Genomic DNA, 14552 nt, shown 5'->3' with positions numbered 1-14552 from the left:
AGGTTTTGATTTAAGACTCTAGACTTATTAGGGGCAAGCAATCTTCAATGTACCATTTATGCATAAGAATTTAGGTTTTATTTTGAGGGTAATATCAATCTTTGACATTATATGAAATATAAATTTTTAACTTTGTTATAATTATAATAGTCTGTGTCTAACATTTGTATTATCTTGGGCAAACATTGAAATTCCTGATTAATATTTAACTATAGGAAGTATACTTGGTTCACATGAAGACTCAGTTTCAGGGGTTAGGCTGAGGTGTCTTGATAATTAGAGTTCATATTCCAAGGAGAAGCCCCCAAGACCAACAGTATTGGATATAATTGAAAGAGAAAGTGCTCCTCAACCTCCAGAGAATGTGGACCGGATATAAGATCTTAATCTTTTCTTATCTGACTACAGAAATCTGGATGGAAAATCATTATTTATCTCGAAGAGAAGTGGACCTAGGAGCCTATTTCACAAGGAATCACACCATTTTGGAAGGTACTCGATTCAAAAGAGCCATTTTCCAGGGGAAGTACTGTAGAACTTTTGGTTGTTGTGAAGACAGAGATGATGGCTGTGTTACTGAGTTCTATGAAGCAAAGGCACTGTGTTACTGTGATAAATTCTGTGAAAGGGAAAATTCTGATTGCTGTCCTGATTACAAGTCCTTTTGCCAGGGAGAGAAAGAATGGCCTCCTCACACACAGCCTTGGTACCCAGAAGGTAGGTTTTGGGGATGTGATTATGCATTGTCTTAGTGCATGACAAGATTTGACAATCTTTTCTTTCTTCCTTTCCTTTTTTCCCCCTTTCTCTCCCCTCCTTCCCTCTTACCCTCCTCTTTCTTTTCCTCCTTCCTTTCCATTCTTCCCTTTCCTTTCCTTCAATTAAGTAAACATAAACATTATGAATGCCAGGATATCTTTCTTTGGATTATTAAAGTGCTTTGATTCAGTTGCAGGACATCTGCATCATACTGGCACTTTCAGGAAAGTTCTGGTCCGAGGGTAGTGAGCGCTGATCTGTCTCCAGTTTTGGTACTCTTCTTTCTTTCTTTCTTTCTAAAATGTGCTGACGTTAAGCTTTATTGAGCATAACCTCCAGGAGACTCTCACATACCTGATCATCCACAGATTCATGTAACATTTTTCTTATTATTTCCTGGGCCAAACGGATCCTTAGCATTAGAATCGGTGGTATTAGATATGCTGTCAAAACCAGGAAAAAAGCAAAAATAAAGTCAGTCACTCTCCTTACCTAAGTAATACCAAGTAAATTCTTCATTTGTATTTTTGTTTTGCCAGTGTGGGGCTTTTTTAGATCATTAAAAGAAAAGAGAGCTTCATAGAGAGTAGTAAATGTATAATATTGAATGGATAAGTGCACATGACCCACAAAGGGAATAGTGGAGTTTACTATACTACTCTAATTATATGAGAATAGCTAGTGATTTTGAGTAATTGATATAATTAAGCTCTGGGACAAAAATACTACATATATACTTAGATCTGAGCCTCTCTCTCTGTCTCTTGCTGTATCAGATCTCCTCAGCAGAAGATCAGGGTTAAGTAGAATTCTGTCATCCTACTAAGTGGGTGCTCATGATGACAAAGTTTAGTTGGAACATAACATATATAAATCAGGGACTTGATATCCTTACTTCAAAACCCAGATCTCATTTTAAAATCCAAATGCAATTACCTTTATTTTCAGTAATGTCAAATTGAAAAAGAAAAAACAAAAAACAAAAAGCTCCTTCTTTAAACCATATTTTTGTGCTTAAAATTTTCCATAGAGTTGCCTTTGTCTTAGGCTTTGTATTTTATCAATAGACAGTGGCTCAGCAAACATTTATTTCATCCTATAAAGAGGCAGATACTCTACTAAGAATGGGAGAACTAGTCCTTCATCAACAGTTATTCATTCAGTATCTGTGCTGTGGTAGGCAATGTGCTTAGTGCTGGTGACACCAAGCAGGAAATAATAATAATGAAAAGAGACAAAAATCTTAGTCTCATGGAAGTCACAGTCAAGTTGGGGGCATGTGTAAGATACTTATTAAATTTGCTGTACAACTGCCAGTTGTGATAAATTCCCTGAAGAAAATATTTAGGGTGTTCTGAGAAGGTATAACACAATATAACATTAAGATGTAACATAATGTATAACATTTACCTGACTGGGGAGTCACCAAGGGAAAACATTTAAGCTGACAGGCGAGGAATAGGAATGAGGTGAACAGGAGAACAGTTGATGAGAGTGTTGCAGATCTGAGAGAGAGGAACTTCTCATGGTCTTGGAACTAGACAACATCCATTGTTTCCAGAGAGTAATGAGGAGGAGAGTTGAACCGAGATGAGGTTTGAGAAGTGAGTAGAGGTCATACTGTGACAGGACTTTCTGACCATGTTAGGGATTAGAGGTTTTATTTGGTTGTGAGAAATCTTTGAAAGATGTTAAGCCAGAATAGGGTTGCCTTCTTAGATGTATAACATGCAGTCACAAAAGACTCCTGTGCTCACAGGCATCCTATGCTGGGTCTAATGCTCTGAAGTTACCATCTTAAGATTCTTAATAATTTTTGGACAAGGGTCCAAATTTTACTTTTTCACTTGTCCCCACATATTACATCTATATTGAATTTTGAGTAATATTGTTTAGGAGGAGAAAATAAAGTGGTGTGGACTAGTTTTGTAGCAATTATAGACTCAGATGGCACCAAAGTGGAAACTTCATAAGTTGTGGTCTTCCCCTAGAGACCTTACTAAAGATAAAGACCCATCGGAGGATTGCTATGGGAGAAAAGTTCTGAAGCCAATGGGACCCAGGACATTAGAACTGAGTCACGAAGCATGAGTGGATGTCAGCTAGGGACTAGAGTGAGGGGAGATAGGTTTAAGAACGTAGTAAGTTCAGCATGAGTTTATAAGAAACTGCAGAGTCAGTCATTCGGTAGGAAAATAAAAGAAGTTAAGAAGGATTCAATAAGAATATTCTTAAATGCCAATACTAGTGGTTGTGCAAGAGGTCTCACGTGGCATTCCAGTTGAAAGATGCAGTTTGTTTGACCCACACAGACAGTATTAAAACAAAATTAAAGGTATTATATAAGGCTGATGCTTTATACAATTTGGACTAGAAAGTTGAGTTAGCTAAACTTTATTAGGGCACAGTATCATCTTAGGTCCATGAAGCTTTATGTCTTATTTGTGGATGGATCTCTATTCTTCCCCCAACCCCCTCCTTTTCTAACTTCCTCTCTTTCTTCACTTCTTCCACCACCCCACCCCACCCCCATTTTTTTTTTATGTCTATGACTCATTCCCGTCTTCCTCCACAACTAATTTGCCCTTCTTTGGCTTTTATGTGCACTTTTATTTTGTGTGCTTGAATTAATAATTCATATAAACTCTATTATGTTAGAGACTAAATTTTACTTCTGGCCTTTTCCAGCCAGCACCCTGTTGAGGGAGCTCTCTGTTTCCAAAATGTATATCTAGTCTGTTGCTTTTGGCTGATGCCTAGTTTTCTGTGATGTTCCTCCCTGTTATTTATCAATCTGCTTTTTTCATGATGGATGAGCAACTCAAATACCTACAGCTCTCTGGTACCATAAAGAAGTCCATAATGGATGACTTCATACATGTCTTCTTATGGATCTGTGTGCCAAAGATAACACTGGGATTTCTGGGCTTGGGATATATATTCCTTTAATCTAAGTCCTGCCACATGGCTCTCAGGAGTGGCTGCATAAGTCCAAACTCCCCCAGGACTATAAGGCCTTGTCTACCCCACATCTTTAGTACTTGGCACCATCTGGCTTTGTAATCTTTATTTCTATGATCAGGAAACCTTGATTTCTCATTGCTATTTTAATGTGCATTTCTCTGATTACTAATAGATTTGAACTTCTCAGTCTCATAAATACTGGGATTTCATCTTGAGCCATGCACAGACAGAAATATATCTTAATATTTAGCAGAGCAAATCTACTTATTTGCACCTTGTTATAGGGTGACTTAGAGCATATAGACATTTAATCTTGCATAAACACTTTTTACTCTCTTTTCTTTTCTGTTTCTGGGGATTGAATCCAGGATCCTGCACATAATGGATACACACTATACCACTGAGCTACATCCTCAGACATATTTATTTATTTATTTATTTATATTTGTTCTTTTCAGTTATACATTACAGTAGATTCTATTTTGACATATTTGTGCAAATATGGAGTATATCATATTCTAATTAGGACAGAGTCTCAATTATAGCTTCAAATTTGTGATCCACCTGTGTCAGACTCCCAAGTAGCTGGAATTATAGGCAGTCATACAGAGCTTGGCTCCATAAATAGTTGTGTGTTTTTTTAAAGAGTTTATCTAGTTCCTCAAAACTTAAGCTAACTTGAGCAATATTTCATAAATTTATAATTTTACTTAAATTTATCTTAATTTCTGCATAAAAGCATAAAAATGTATTAATGGGGTGACATGATGTTTTCATGCATGCATATATTGTAGAATGCTTAAATCAAGTTAAACATATTTATCTCCTCAAATATTTATCATTTCTTTTTGGCAAAAGCTTTCAACATGCTTTCTTCCACCTTCTTGCAATCCACATTCTCTATGGACATTCTGTGTTGCAACACTGAAATTCTTGCTCCTATCTAAGTGAAACTTAGTGCCCATTGATCAACTTTTTCTCATTCTTCACCCCCCTCTATTCTCTGAAACTTCTTGTAAGCACAAGAATTTAAAACTTTATTTGAAGACAACTGAACTCTATAATCTTAGTCTTAAAAATACATCTCATCCAAGAGTGTAGAATATCTCTTCCCTTATTCTTATCATTAAAATGTCTTTAAATGGAATTAAACTTTTTTCTCCTTAGTGGCCTTAACTGTTCCATTAGTTTGGATCATTTTAAGATTTGTTTTGAATTATATAATTTAACAAATATATATTATATATTGGTTATTGCTATTGTAGATAAATGCTACTTATTCATGAAAGGTCATATACTATCCAGAAACCTTTCTCAATTCTCTTATTAGAAATATTAATACATTTCAAAATCCTAAAATAAACAGTATGCATAATGACAAGTTTGCTTATGTGTTTCCTTTAAAATTAAGAACAAAATGTGGGTGTTAACTATCTTTGCTACTGTTTAACAAGAAGGTCCTTGTTAATACTTAAAGAAAAAAATGATATAATATAATCTGAAGGAAAGAGATAAAATCTCATTATTGATTCACAGATACATGGAAAATAGAACAACAGAAAATAGCATAATATGTGTTAGAAGCATTTAAAATTCAGGAGTTTTCATTTTAAAATCCAAATTTCTAGTCCCTTTTGAAATGTTGCTAGATGTGACAATTATGGACCCATTGTCATGCATGACAGCCATCAGTTGGAGATGAGTTGTTGATGTCACTTTTGGTAACACATATACTTTCCATTTGGCTATTTACCCACCATTTGCTATTCCTTTCCTGGCCCACTTCTCTCATTTTCTGCCAATATCAATACATCTATGATTTCTTTCTTTTTTATTTATATATGACAGCGAAATGCATTACAATTCTTATTACACATATAGAGCACAATTTTTCATATCTTTGGTTGTATACAAAGTATATTCACAACAATTTGTGTCTTCATACTTTGCATAATAATGATCCTTACATTCCACCATCATTAATTACCCCATTCCCCTCCCTTGCCCTCCAACCCCTTTGCCCTAGCTAGAGTTTGTCTATTCCTCTCCTGTTTCCTCTTCATATCCCACTATGAATCAGCTTCTTTATATCAAGGAAAACATTCGTATATCTGTGATTTCTGTCAGTAGCGTCTTCACTGTTATTCACTACCCGGCTTACACAAATGTACATGAAAAGCCTAGGTCACTACTATTGTATGTATTTTAGGTTTTAAGAGAGTGATAACTTTGAGTAATGCTCATGTGTGTTTGTTGAATTTATATATTTTATCACATTCGTATAATCATTGAAATAATTGGTGAACTTAAATAATACTGTTGTATGCTAATAATGTGATATTACATGGCATTGTGTTCCGTATATATGTATTTCCATGTCTTATCATCATGTTATTACTTGGGGATCATATTCTTATGTAAGAATGATTTCTATTAGTGACAGAATCAGGTTCCTTGATCAAGGTAAATTCACCTCTTAGATCAACTTGCAAATAGTAGACAATTAACAGATGTCTCTTTACCACACCTAAGTAGCATTTTTTTTTTATCACCTTATTGAACCTACTATTCATCTTCCTAACTTAAAATTTTTTGAGCACTTATTATGGATCCAACAACTGTTTCAAGCACCCTTCTCGTGCCTTCATTCATTATTTTATTCTACTTTGTTGAAAAGGATTGGTTATTTTATATCAACTATATAGAAAGCTGATTAGAAGGGAAGTATGATGATTTAATTATTGTGCACTAATTACAGTGCCATGGGATGGGAGAATTTTAGTAAACATTGATTGATTTGGATTAAATTGATATCTAGAGTATTTTTATTTTCTGAAGTTCAGTGTTTGCTAAGTTAATATATAGATGATTTATAAATAATAAATAAATAATTTATTTCTATGTAATTTTAAAGAATATTTTTAAAAGTATGATTTTTTTTCATACAAGAAGTAGTGTTAAAATATATTTGTAAAGTATTGTTTACTCATTGTTTCAGTGGTCAATACTTACCATCATTTGGAGTTTGGCATCTTTACAAGAATAATTTATATTTAAATTAGTTATGCATCTATCATTGAATTAAGCATTGAGGGTGATAAGAAAAGAGTATTATAAAGCCTGGGATTTTGAGAAACATATTCTTTATGTGGATAAGAAAATTTAGGTATGTGAAAGAATTAGATATCATTCAAATTTATTAACAGTCAAATGTCCCATTTGTGTTCATTGTGGATGATAATATAATCCAACAATCTCCCTTGGGAAGTAGAGTATATTAAAATAGTTAGTACTTAATAAATGCCATGTACTAGAGAAGATTATATCAGATTGCTGACAACATTAATTAACATATATATTTTAACACATGAGGTTGTTTTAGTCTGGACTTTTCATGTCACTGAAGCACCAGGCTCCATTGAGCTTTCTTTTCCCACACAGCACTACAACATGGCCCCCATATTGTGTGGTTCCTCGTACTCCATACATCACAGTTAAGTCCCAGTAGATGAAATTAAGAAGGAGGGTGTGGTCCCCACATTACAAGGAGTATTCTAGAGCATGGAAGAACACTTCCATTCCTATCTCTTTTGCCAGAATGTAGTGACATGGCCATGCCAACCATCAAGAGAGGCTGGATACCAAAGCTCGTTTTATTTTGCTGTGTGGCGATGTGCCTCCCTACAATGGGGTTCTGCTACAGGAGTAAAAATAGTGAAGAATGATAATGAGAACAACTACAGCAGGCTGTGTGCCAAATTAAGAATGTATAATCCTTTAAAAATAATGACTATCTAGATTATTGCATTTTAACTTAAATGATTATTTCAATTTTTATTATCTTTTTTTTTTTTTTTTTTTTTTTTTTTTTTGCCCCTTTGAGCTGGTATTCTCACTATGTGTCTCAGGCCAGACTGGAGCTCTTTCACTCAAGTGATCCTCCTACCTCAGCCTCCTGAGTAGCTACCATACCTGGCTTTAATCTGGAGTCTTGGCATCATTGTACAAGCTGTAGTGCTTTTGATGTACTAAAATATATTTAAGCTTTTCTTATTTAAGGCATATGGTCCATTCAGAAGAGCAGTTGGCACTTCTTCAACATCCAATTTTGCTTAAGAGCTAGAATTTTGTGAAGATTGCAATTTAGGTTCACATTTTAGGTAGAACTTATGTACCAGGTAAAGTTCTTGCTCCATTTATTACAGAGGTAAGCAATTAATCATTTTATTTAGTGGTAAAAAGTTCACATGAGACTATAATTGACTCTCACTAAGGCATTTTTTCCTTTTGTTTTATCATGCTTTGAGAAGTAATTAGTTGGAAAGAAAAAGAATACTACACAAAACTGAAAGAAAAGTGCAAAATTAAAATAAAAGACAGAGGTATATTATTTATACAGTTTTTTCTGCAATTTATGAAGAACTGTTCTCTGAGATGCTATGTTGATCATTTATAATCTATTAGAGATTATTTGCAGTGATTTTCTTAGGTACTGATTTCTAATTATTTTTCTTATGCCTGTCCTAAGAACTCTTTAAGTCAACAAGTTAAAACTATACATTTTCTTAAGGATTAAAAAATAAATATATCAATTCTCCATAACAGAAAGTAGAACAAACATATCAATAAATATCTTACTTCTGTGTTTGTCACCCATATCTGATGGTAGTTTCCAGCAATTGAATATTCAAATGCCAGGTACAGAAAACCTGTGATAGAATTTAAAACAGAGACAGAGGAGACATTCTAGGCATAACCTTTTGGAGTAGCAGATCTTAAGAAAATAGCTCGTGTACCATCTGTCACCAACAGACCTAAGCTAATTTGATAATGTGCAGTTCTGTGTTTGTGTAGGTGATAAAAAGTATGTAAGCCGGTAACACATTTGATTCACTCCTTTGCAACATCCTTAAGCATATTATAATGAAGATAAATCACAGTTCAAATTCTGCTACACATATTGACCATTGCCAAAATACACTTTGGTAAAGAGAAATATCTAATTCATAGATCCTCTGTAAGCTCCATGAAAACTCCACTTTTTCTCCTTTTAGGTGTTCCCACATCTATATTGCATGAAAAAAATTTCTTGGAGATACCTGTAATATTATGACAGAGATAGGACTGTTACCTCATGGTGGGTATCAGGGAAGGAGAAATTCTTCTTCTTAGTGTCTGACACAGGACACTGCACAAAGATCAATTCATAGGCACCAGGACTAAAGGTTCAAGACTTTGACCTTAAGAGATATATATAAATCGTGTGCACAAAGATGGACTATGATATAATTATCTAACTAATCCACATAAATGAATATTATCCATTTAACCAATAGGAGCCGATTACTTAACAACTCTTATGCTAATTAACAAGCCCACTGATGTTTGCCAATGAGAGCCAGTTTCTGACATTCATTAACTAACTCTAGTGCTGATGAAAATAAGGATAATGGAAGCTTTTGCAGCAGCTACCCTGAAGGCTGGGCTTTCAGAATGAATGCCACTGACCGCCCGTGGGGTGTGCACTTCTGATTAGGGCAAGTGACTGCTTCCCTACAGTGCAGTTTAGACCAGCAAAGATAATTATAATACACTCTGATGAAGTATTTCAAAATACATTGTACCACCATGTTATCATCTTTCCTCAAACCTACAAGACCAACGACCAACTATTTCACTCTCCAAATATTGATTTACCTAATTTTGTCTTAAAGGCTTTTAAAGTTGCAAAACTCCCTCAATTTCAATAGTCATTAGTTTGATATTTTGTTCCACTTTTCAGTCAAGATGCTATGTGTGCAATCAATTTGACTAACTCACTCTGAAGATGCTTCATATATATTTTACTGAAAAAAATAAATCTATCAGAATGGCATTCTCTCTACCCACCATTGTAGTTTTCAGCCTATCTCCATTCTTCCGGGTTGCTGCTTATAGTGAACTGATCTCCCCTCTTGGGCTCTGAATCCCATCTCCTCTTGTCTTCTCAAGTTCATCACTTATAATTCTTCCTGTGTCTCTGTCTGTCTGTCTGTCTGTCTCTCTCTCTCTCTCTCTCTCTCTCACACACACACACACACACACACACACACACCCTCTTTCCTTTCTATATAAACTTTTTTCCCTTTTCTGCTGGCTATCCCATTTCCCATTTCCTTCAGCCCTTTAATGGGAATATCTGAAAGTTTGCTTCCTTCCTTCGTAGCCTCTTATAAACTTATTCCTACAGCATGCCACTCTCAGTTACTCTACTGAAACCTCTCTTGGTGAGGTTATTGACAAACTACATATAATTAAATGCAATACTCAGATGTCTGTTTTCTTGTTCTTGATGTCTCAACAGTACTGAACAGAGATGACCATATTGCTTGTGTGGAATACTTCCACCTCCTGGTTTCCATGACACCATCTTCTCATGAATTTGATACTTGTGCACAGTCTTTCCTGGTTTCTTCTTCTGAGTGTCTGAGTCTTTTGAGCTTAGTCCTAGAGAATCTTTTCTTTCCTGTATATACTTCCTCCAACAGACACTGACTCAATCCCAGATTTTAGTATCCATCAAGTTCATGCTCAGTTTTGTCTTACCTCTGTACTTCTAACAACTACTGTCAACTTGACACTTCCATGAAGATATCTAACTTAGATTTAATCTAAGTCTAAAATATCCAAAGTAGAACTCTGGATTTCCTCCCACAAGACTTCATTTGTTTCAGTAATAACTTCACGGTCTTTCTATTGCTCAAGCCATAATCCTAATGAAGCATCTTAATTCGTCTTTTTCCTCATTCCCCAAGATCAATCCATGTGTGAGTTCCATTTGCTTTTGCTCCAAATTATATTCATCAATTTCTTTCTCTCCTTACTGTTGTCATGCTAACCCTTCATTCTTCTAGGAAACCCCATCTCAGCCAGCACAATGGGAGTGAATAGGGCAAAGATTTAGGGCAGAGATATTTTGGGTAAAACTCTATAGGTTGTGGTAAAATTTGACTTTATTCTAAATTTGATGAGAAACAACTTGAGGATTTTAAGCGGGAGGTAACATGATACAAACTTTAAAACTTTCTTCTCAGTCTGTGGGGGAAATGAGAAACACACTGGAAAGGAGTATAGCAAAGGATGGAGAGGACCATGTCTGTATTGAAGAGAAGCCTGGATCAGCAGTTTGACCAAGGTCAGAGGTAGCTGGTTATGGATTTTGTTAGAAAAACCAATACTCTGTGAGAGGAAAGTGAATGTAGTTTCTCATGGTACTTTTGGCTTGACATTAAGGAGGGATGAACAAGAAATGCTTTGGTTTACACTAGGTTTAGTGCTAATGATGTGGGGCAGACCTCATGGTGGACTTCTTTTGACTTCCACATTATTAGCTAGAGTACAAGTCAGAGAAGGGATAGTCTTCTTCCCTTATGACTTTTGTAATTTTGGTTCCCTTTATCTATGCAACCAGTATGCCTAATACTCAAGATTCATGAGGTTATGATTAAAAATCTTCTGGTTTTGGCCCCATTCTCCTTTACAAATTGTTAGGGAAGTTCATCCCTTAGATTTACACCCAAACTTCGATTGTTCTAAAATTCTTTATTGCTCCTAGGTAGTAAAAACTTCTAGAGTCTCCATATACATGGTGCCAGTTATTAAAAATATCTAATTTATTGCTACTGTGTATCAATTAAAATTTTAAACTTGAATGAAAGCTAATTCTTCCCCATCACCTGAGTTTGCTGCATTAAGAAATGTGGTCTCTCTCTTTCTCGATGATTATGGAATATCAAACTCAATGGGAAAGGGCCAACAGATGCAAATATGAAAGGCTTAGATTCACTGAGCAGAATATTAAAAGGTGAAATGTAATATGAGCTAAGCAGGGAGAAGTTGTAAAAAGTTTCCCATGAAAAAATTTTTTGAAAAAAAAAAAAAAAGTCAAAGGAGCCAGGAGATGTAGGTTCAGGATGCTGAGGTGAGAGGATTGGGAGTTGAAAACCAGCCTCAGAAAAATCAAGGCACTGACCTGGGTAGCTCAGTGGCTGAGCCCTTGCTTCACATTCATGAGGCATTGGGTTCAATCCTCAGCACCACATAAAAAAATAAATAAAATAAAGATATTGTGTTCAACTACAACTAATTTTTTTTTTAAATTTTAAAAATATTTTTTAAAAATCAAGGCACTAGTGTGTGAAACCTTGTCTCTAACAAAAAAAAAAAAATACAAAATTGGACTAGTGTTGTGACTCGTGGCATAATGTGACTCCTGGCATAGTTCCCTTGGAGAATTTTTGATGTACATACTTTTCACTATGATGTTATAAATAAGTCAGGGATTATTTATATGGTACATAGATTACATGTTTTTGTTAAAAACAACTGTTTTGTAAAGTTTCTTTTTCTAATTCATCTAATAATATTTTCAAAAATTATTTAACTTGTAACTGGGGTACTCGTTTCATAGCAATTTACTCAGTTTTCATATGATGATGATTCACCATAGGTCTCTTGAATATTCAATTCTATAAAACAGTTATCAATTAATTTCAGTTAATATTTAAGAAATATTTGGACTTTGAAGACAAGTGGCTACAGTCTTACTGATTTCATAAATTTCTCTCCTGATCCAAATCCTGAAGAAGAAAAAAATAGAATTTATCTTTGTAAGGTAAATTCAATGATTTTTTTTTGTATTTTGGGCCACACTACTAATTACTTGCTCTAGTCATATTTAATTAATTATACTCAATTATGAGACTTGAATAAATTTTAAAATAAGTACTATAAACTGATTCAAATAGTTACACTCAAATATTTATATTGCTTACCTATTTAAACTCATTATTTTTGCAGCATAGTTAGTGATTAATTCCTTGTTAATTGAGTTTTCATGCTTTATAAATCCTCTCTGTTGAACATAATATGCAGTTTAAAGATAAACAAGGCCAGAAGATTTTGATTTATCAACCTCGACATGAACAAGATATGGATCAGATTGGCACTAAATGCTTTCTCATGTTTGAAAAACTAACCACAGTCTTACATTAATTTTAATGCTAATGCACTTTATCCAGATTAGAATTTTAATTTGTTTACATGTTACATTGACAGGTTGCTTCAGAGATGGTCAACATTATGAAGAAGGATCAGTAATTAAGGAAAATTGCAACTCCTGGTAATGAATTTAAGTGACACAGAACAGAATTGTACTGTCTATGTATTTTTTTCTTCAAATAAAAGGAAGATGTTTTGAAACACAACGTACATTTAAATACAAATAGAGAAAATTAAGTATGTATACACAAAGTCATATTCCATAAGACATCATACACTTGTAAATTTTATAGGCCTATTTATTGAATGTTGAAAATATAATCATGCATGTATCTTTTAATACCTGAACTTGATGTTTTGTTTTTGATAATGAGCCTTGATCATACAGCAGTTTTGCATTAGGTATGCATCTTAACAACAAAAATTTTAATATACTTCAGATTTTAATATACTACAGACAAGCTGTGTTTTTAGCATGACTACATAGAAAAACATGCTACTTTAAAAGGCTTAGACTATAGAGTAAATTTCTCCATACAAGGAAATCAAATCTACTTGCCAAACGATCCTGTTTTAAAACTTTAGTATCTATGTTGCCATATCACTTATTATTTGCTGAAGCAGAGGTTAAGAGCCCATCTGGTTGCTAATACCTATTTTATGATGTATTTAGCCAATAATCAAACAGCCATATGGTTAACATTAATCATGAAATTATGTTTTATATCTTGACAATGTACAACTCTTGATGTTAATTCTGAAATGTACTCTATAAAGGCCAGGCCACTTTTGTAATTCTTGTATCTTTATAGCACATGCTCAGGACAGCAGTGGAGATGTTCCCAGCACACGTGTCTTGTTCGTCCAGAGTTAATTGAACATGTCAATAAAGGAGACTATGGGTGAGCTGAATCTTGCATTACCAGTTTCTTGGCCCTCATAATTACTCCTCAGATCTCAAACAATTTTTTTACTTACTCCTAAAAATGGTCATTATTCAAAAGAAAGAGTGGGGAAATTGGGAATGGAGATAAAACGTGTGTACACTTAGAATGCACAAGGTGAATAATAAATAATTAAATTAAAATTAACAAATAAAAAAGAATGGTACAATCTAGTATTGAATCATTTAGGAAAGAGAAGTGTCATGGTATGGGTGTGGGGAGTAGAGGAAGTATTACACTGAATAAGTATATAGGCAAAATTAGGATATTGGCAATATTGATTTATCACACTCATCATTTTCTTTCTGCTGCTGTATCACCAAGCTAATCCTATGCTCAGCTATTCTAGACAGGATACAACCTTCATAGGACAGTATTCTATCTGGATGATACCTCAAATAACAAGTTAATTTAGACAGTCTCTCTAAAGTGACTGATATTTAGCCAATTCACTTATAGCTCATTCAAAAGACAGACTGAACCATTTTGCTAGTAATATAAAGATAGGAATGACTTACACTTAAACGTTGGAAAAATTGTTTGATGCTCTCCCATAGATTAAAAATTAGGTGGCTTCACCACTTACATAGAGAGAATGAAGATGTAGGCACCAGCACAATACAGAACTGAGAGAGGGATAGGCTGGCCAATACCTGTCTCAAAATTTCTCCACTACCATTGATCAAATCTCTATATATCTCTATGTATCCCTTGATAACATCTTCCACACTCTGTACAAGGCTTCATATAAAAAGATCCATTGTCCAGCTGCTATAAAAGTGAAGTCATTCTGAGATGTTGTTTTTAAAAATAGAAATCTCATTCTCTTCTACACGTAAAACACTT

At 34.4% G+C, this 14552-nt stretch overlaps 1 protein-coding gene across 1 annotated transcript in view; it reads left to right on the top strand.

Moving 5' to 3' along the window:
• The first annotated feature begins 362 nt into the window (after positions 1–362).
• Tinag (tubulointerstitial nephritis antigen) overlaps positions 363–14552 on the top strand; it is an 80265-nt gene continuing 66075 nt past the window's right edge. Inside the window, exons 1-3 of the mRNA XM_076860077.2 lie at positions 363–717; positions 12820–12883; positions 13575–13664. Of these exons, the coding sequence (XP_076716192.2) occupies positions 363–717; positions 12820–12883; positions 13575–13664 (509 nt within the window). The remainder of the gene's footprint in view (positions 718–12819; positions 12884–13574; positions 13665–14552) is intronic.

This window comes from Callospermophilus lateralis, chromosome 6 (genome assembly GCF_048772815.1).
Source record: "Callospermophilus lateralis isolate mCalLat2 chromosome 6, mCalLat2.hap1, whole genome shotgun sequence".
NCBI lineage: Eukaryota > Metazoa > Chordata > Mammalia > Rodentia > Sciuridae > Callospermophilus > Callospermophilus lateralis.
This window is presented reverse-complemented; position numbering and strand designations above follow the sequence as displayed.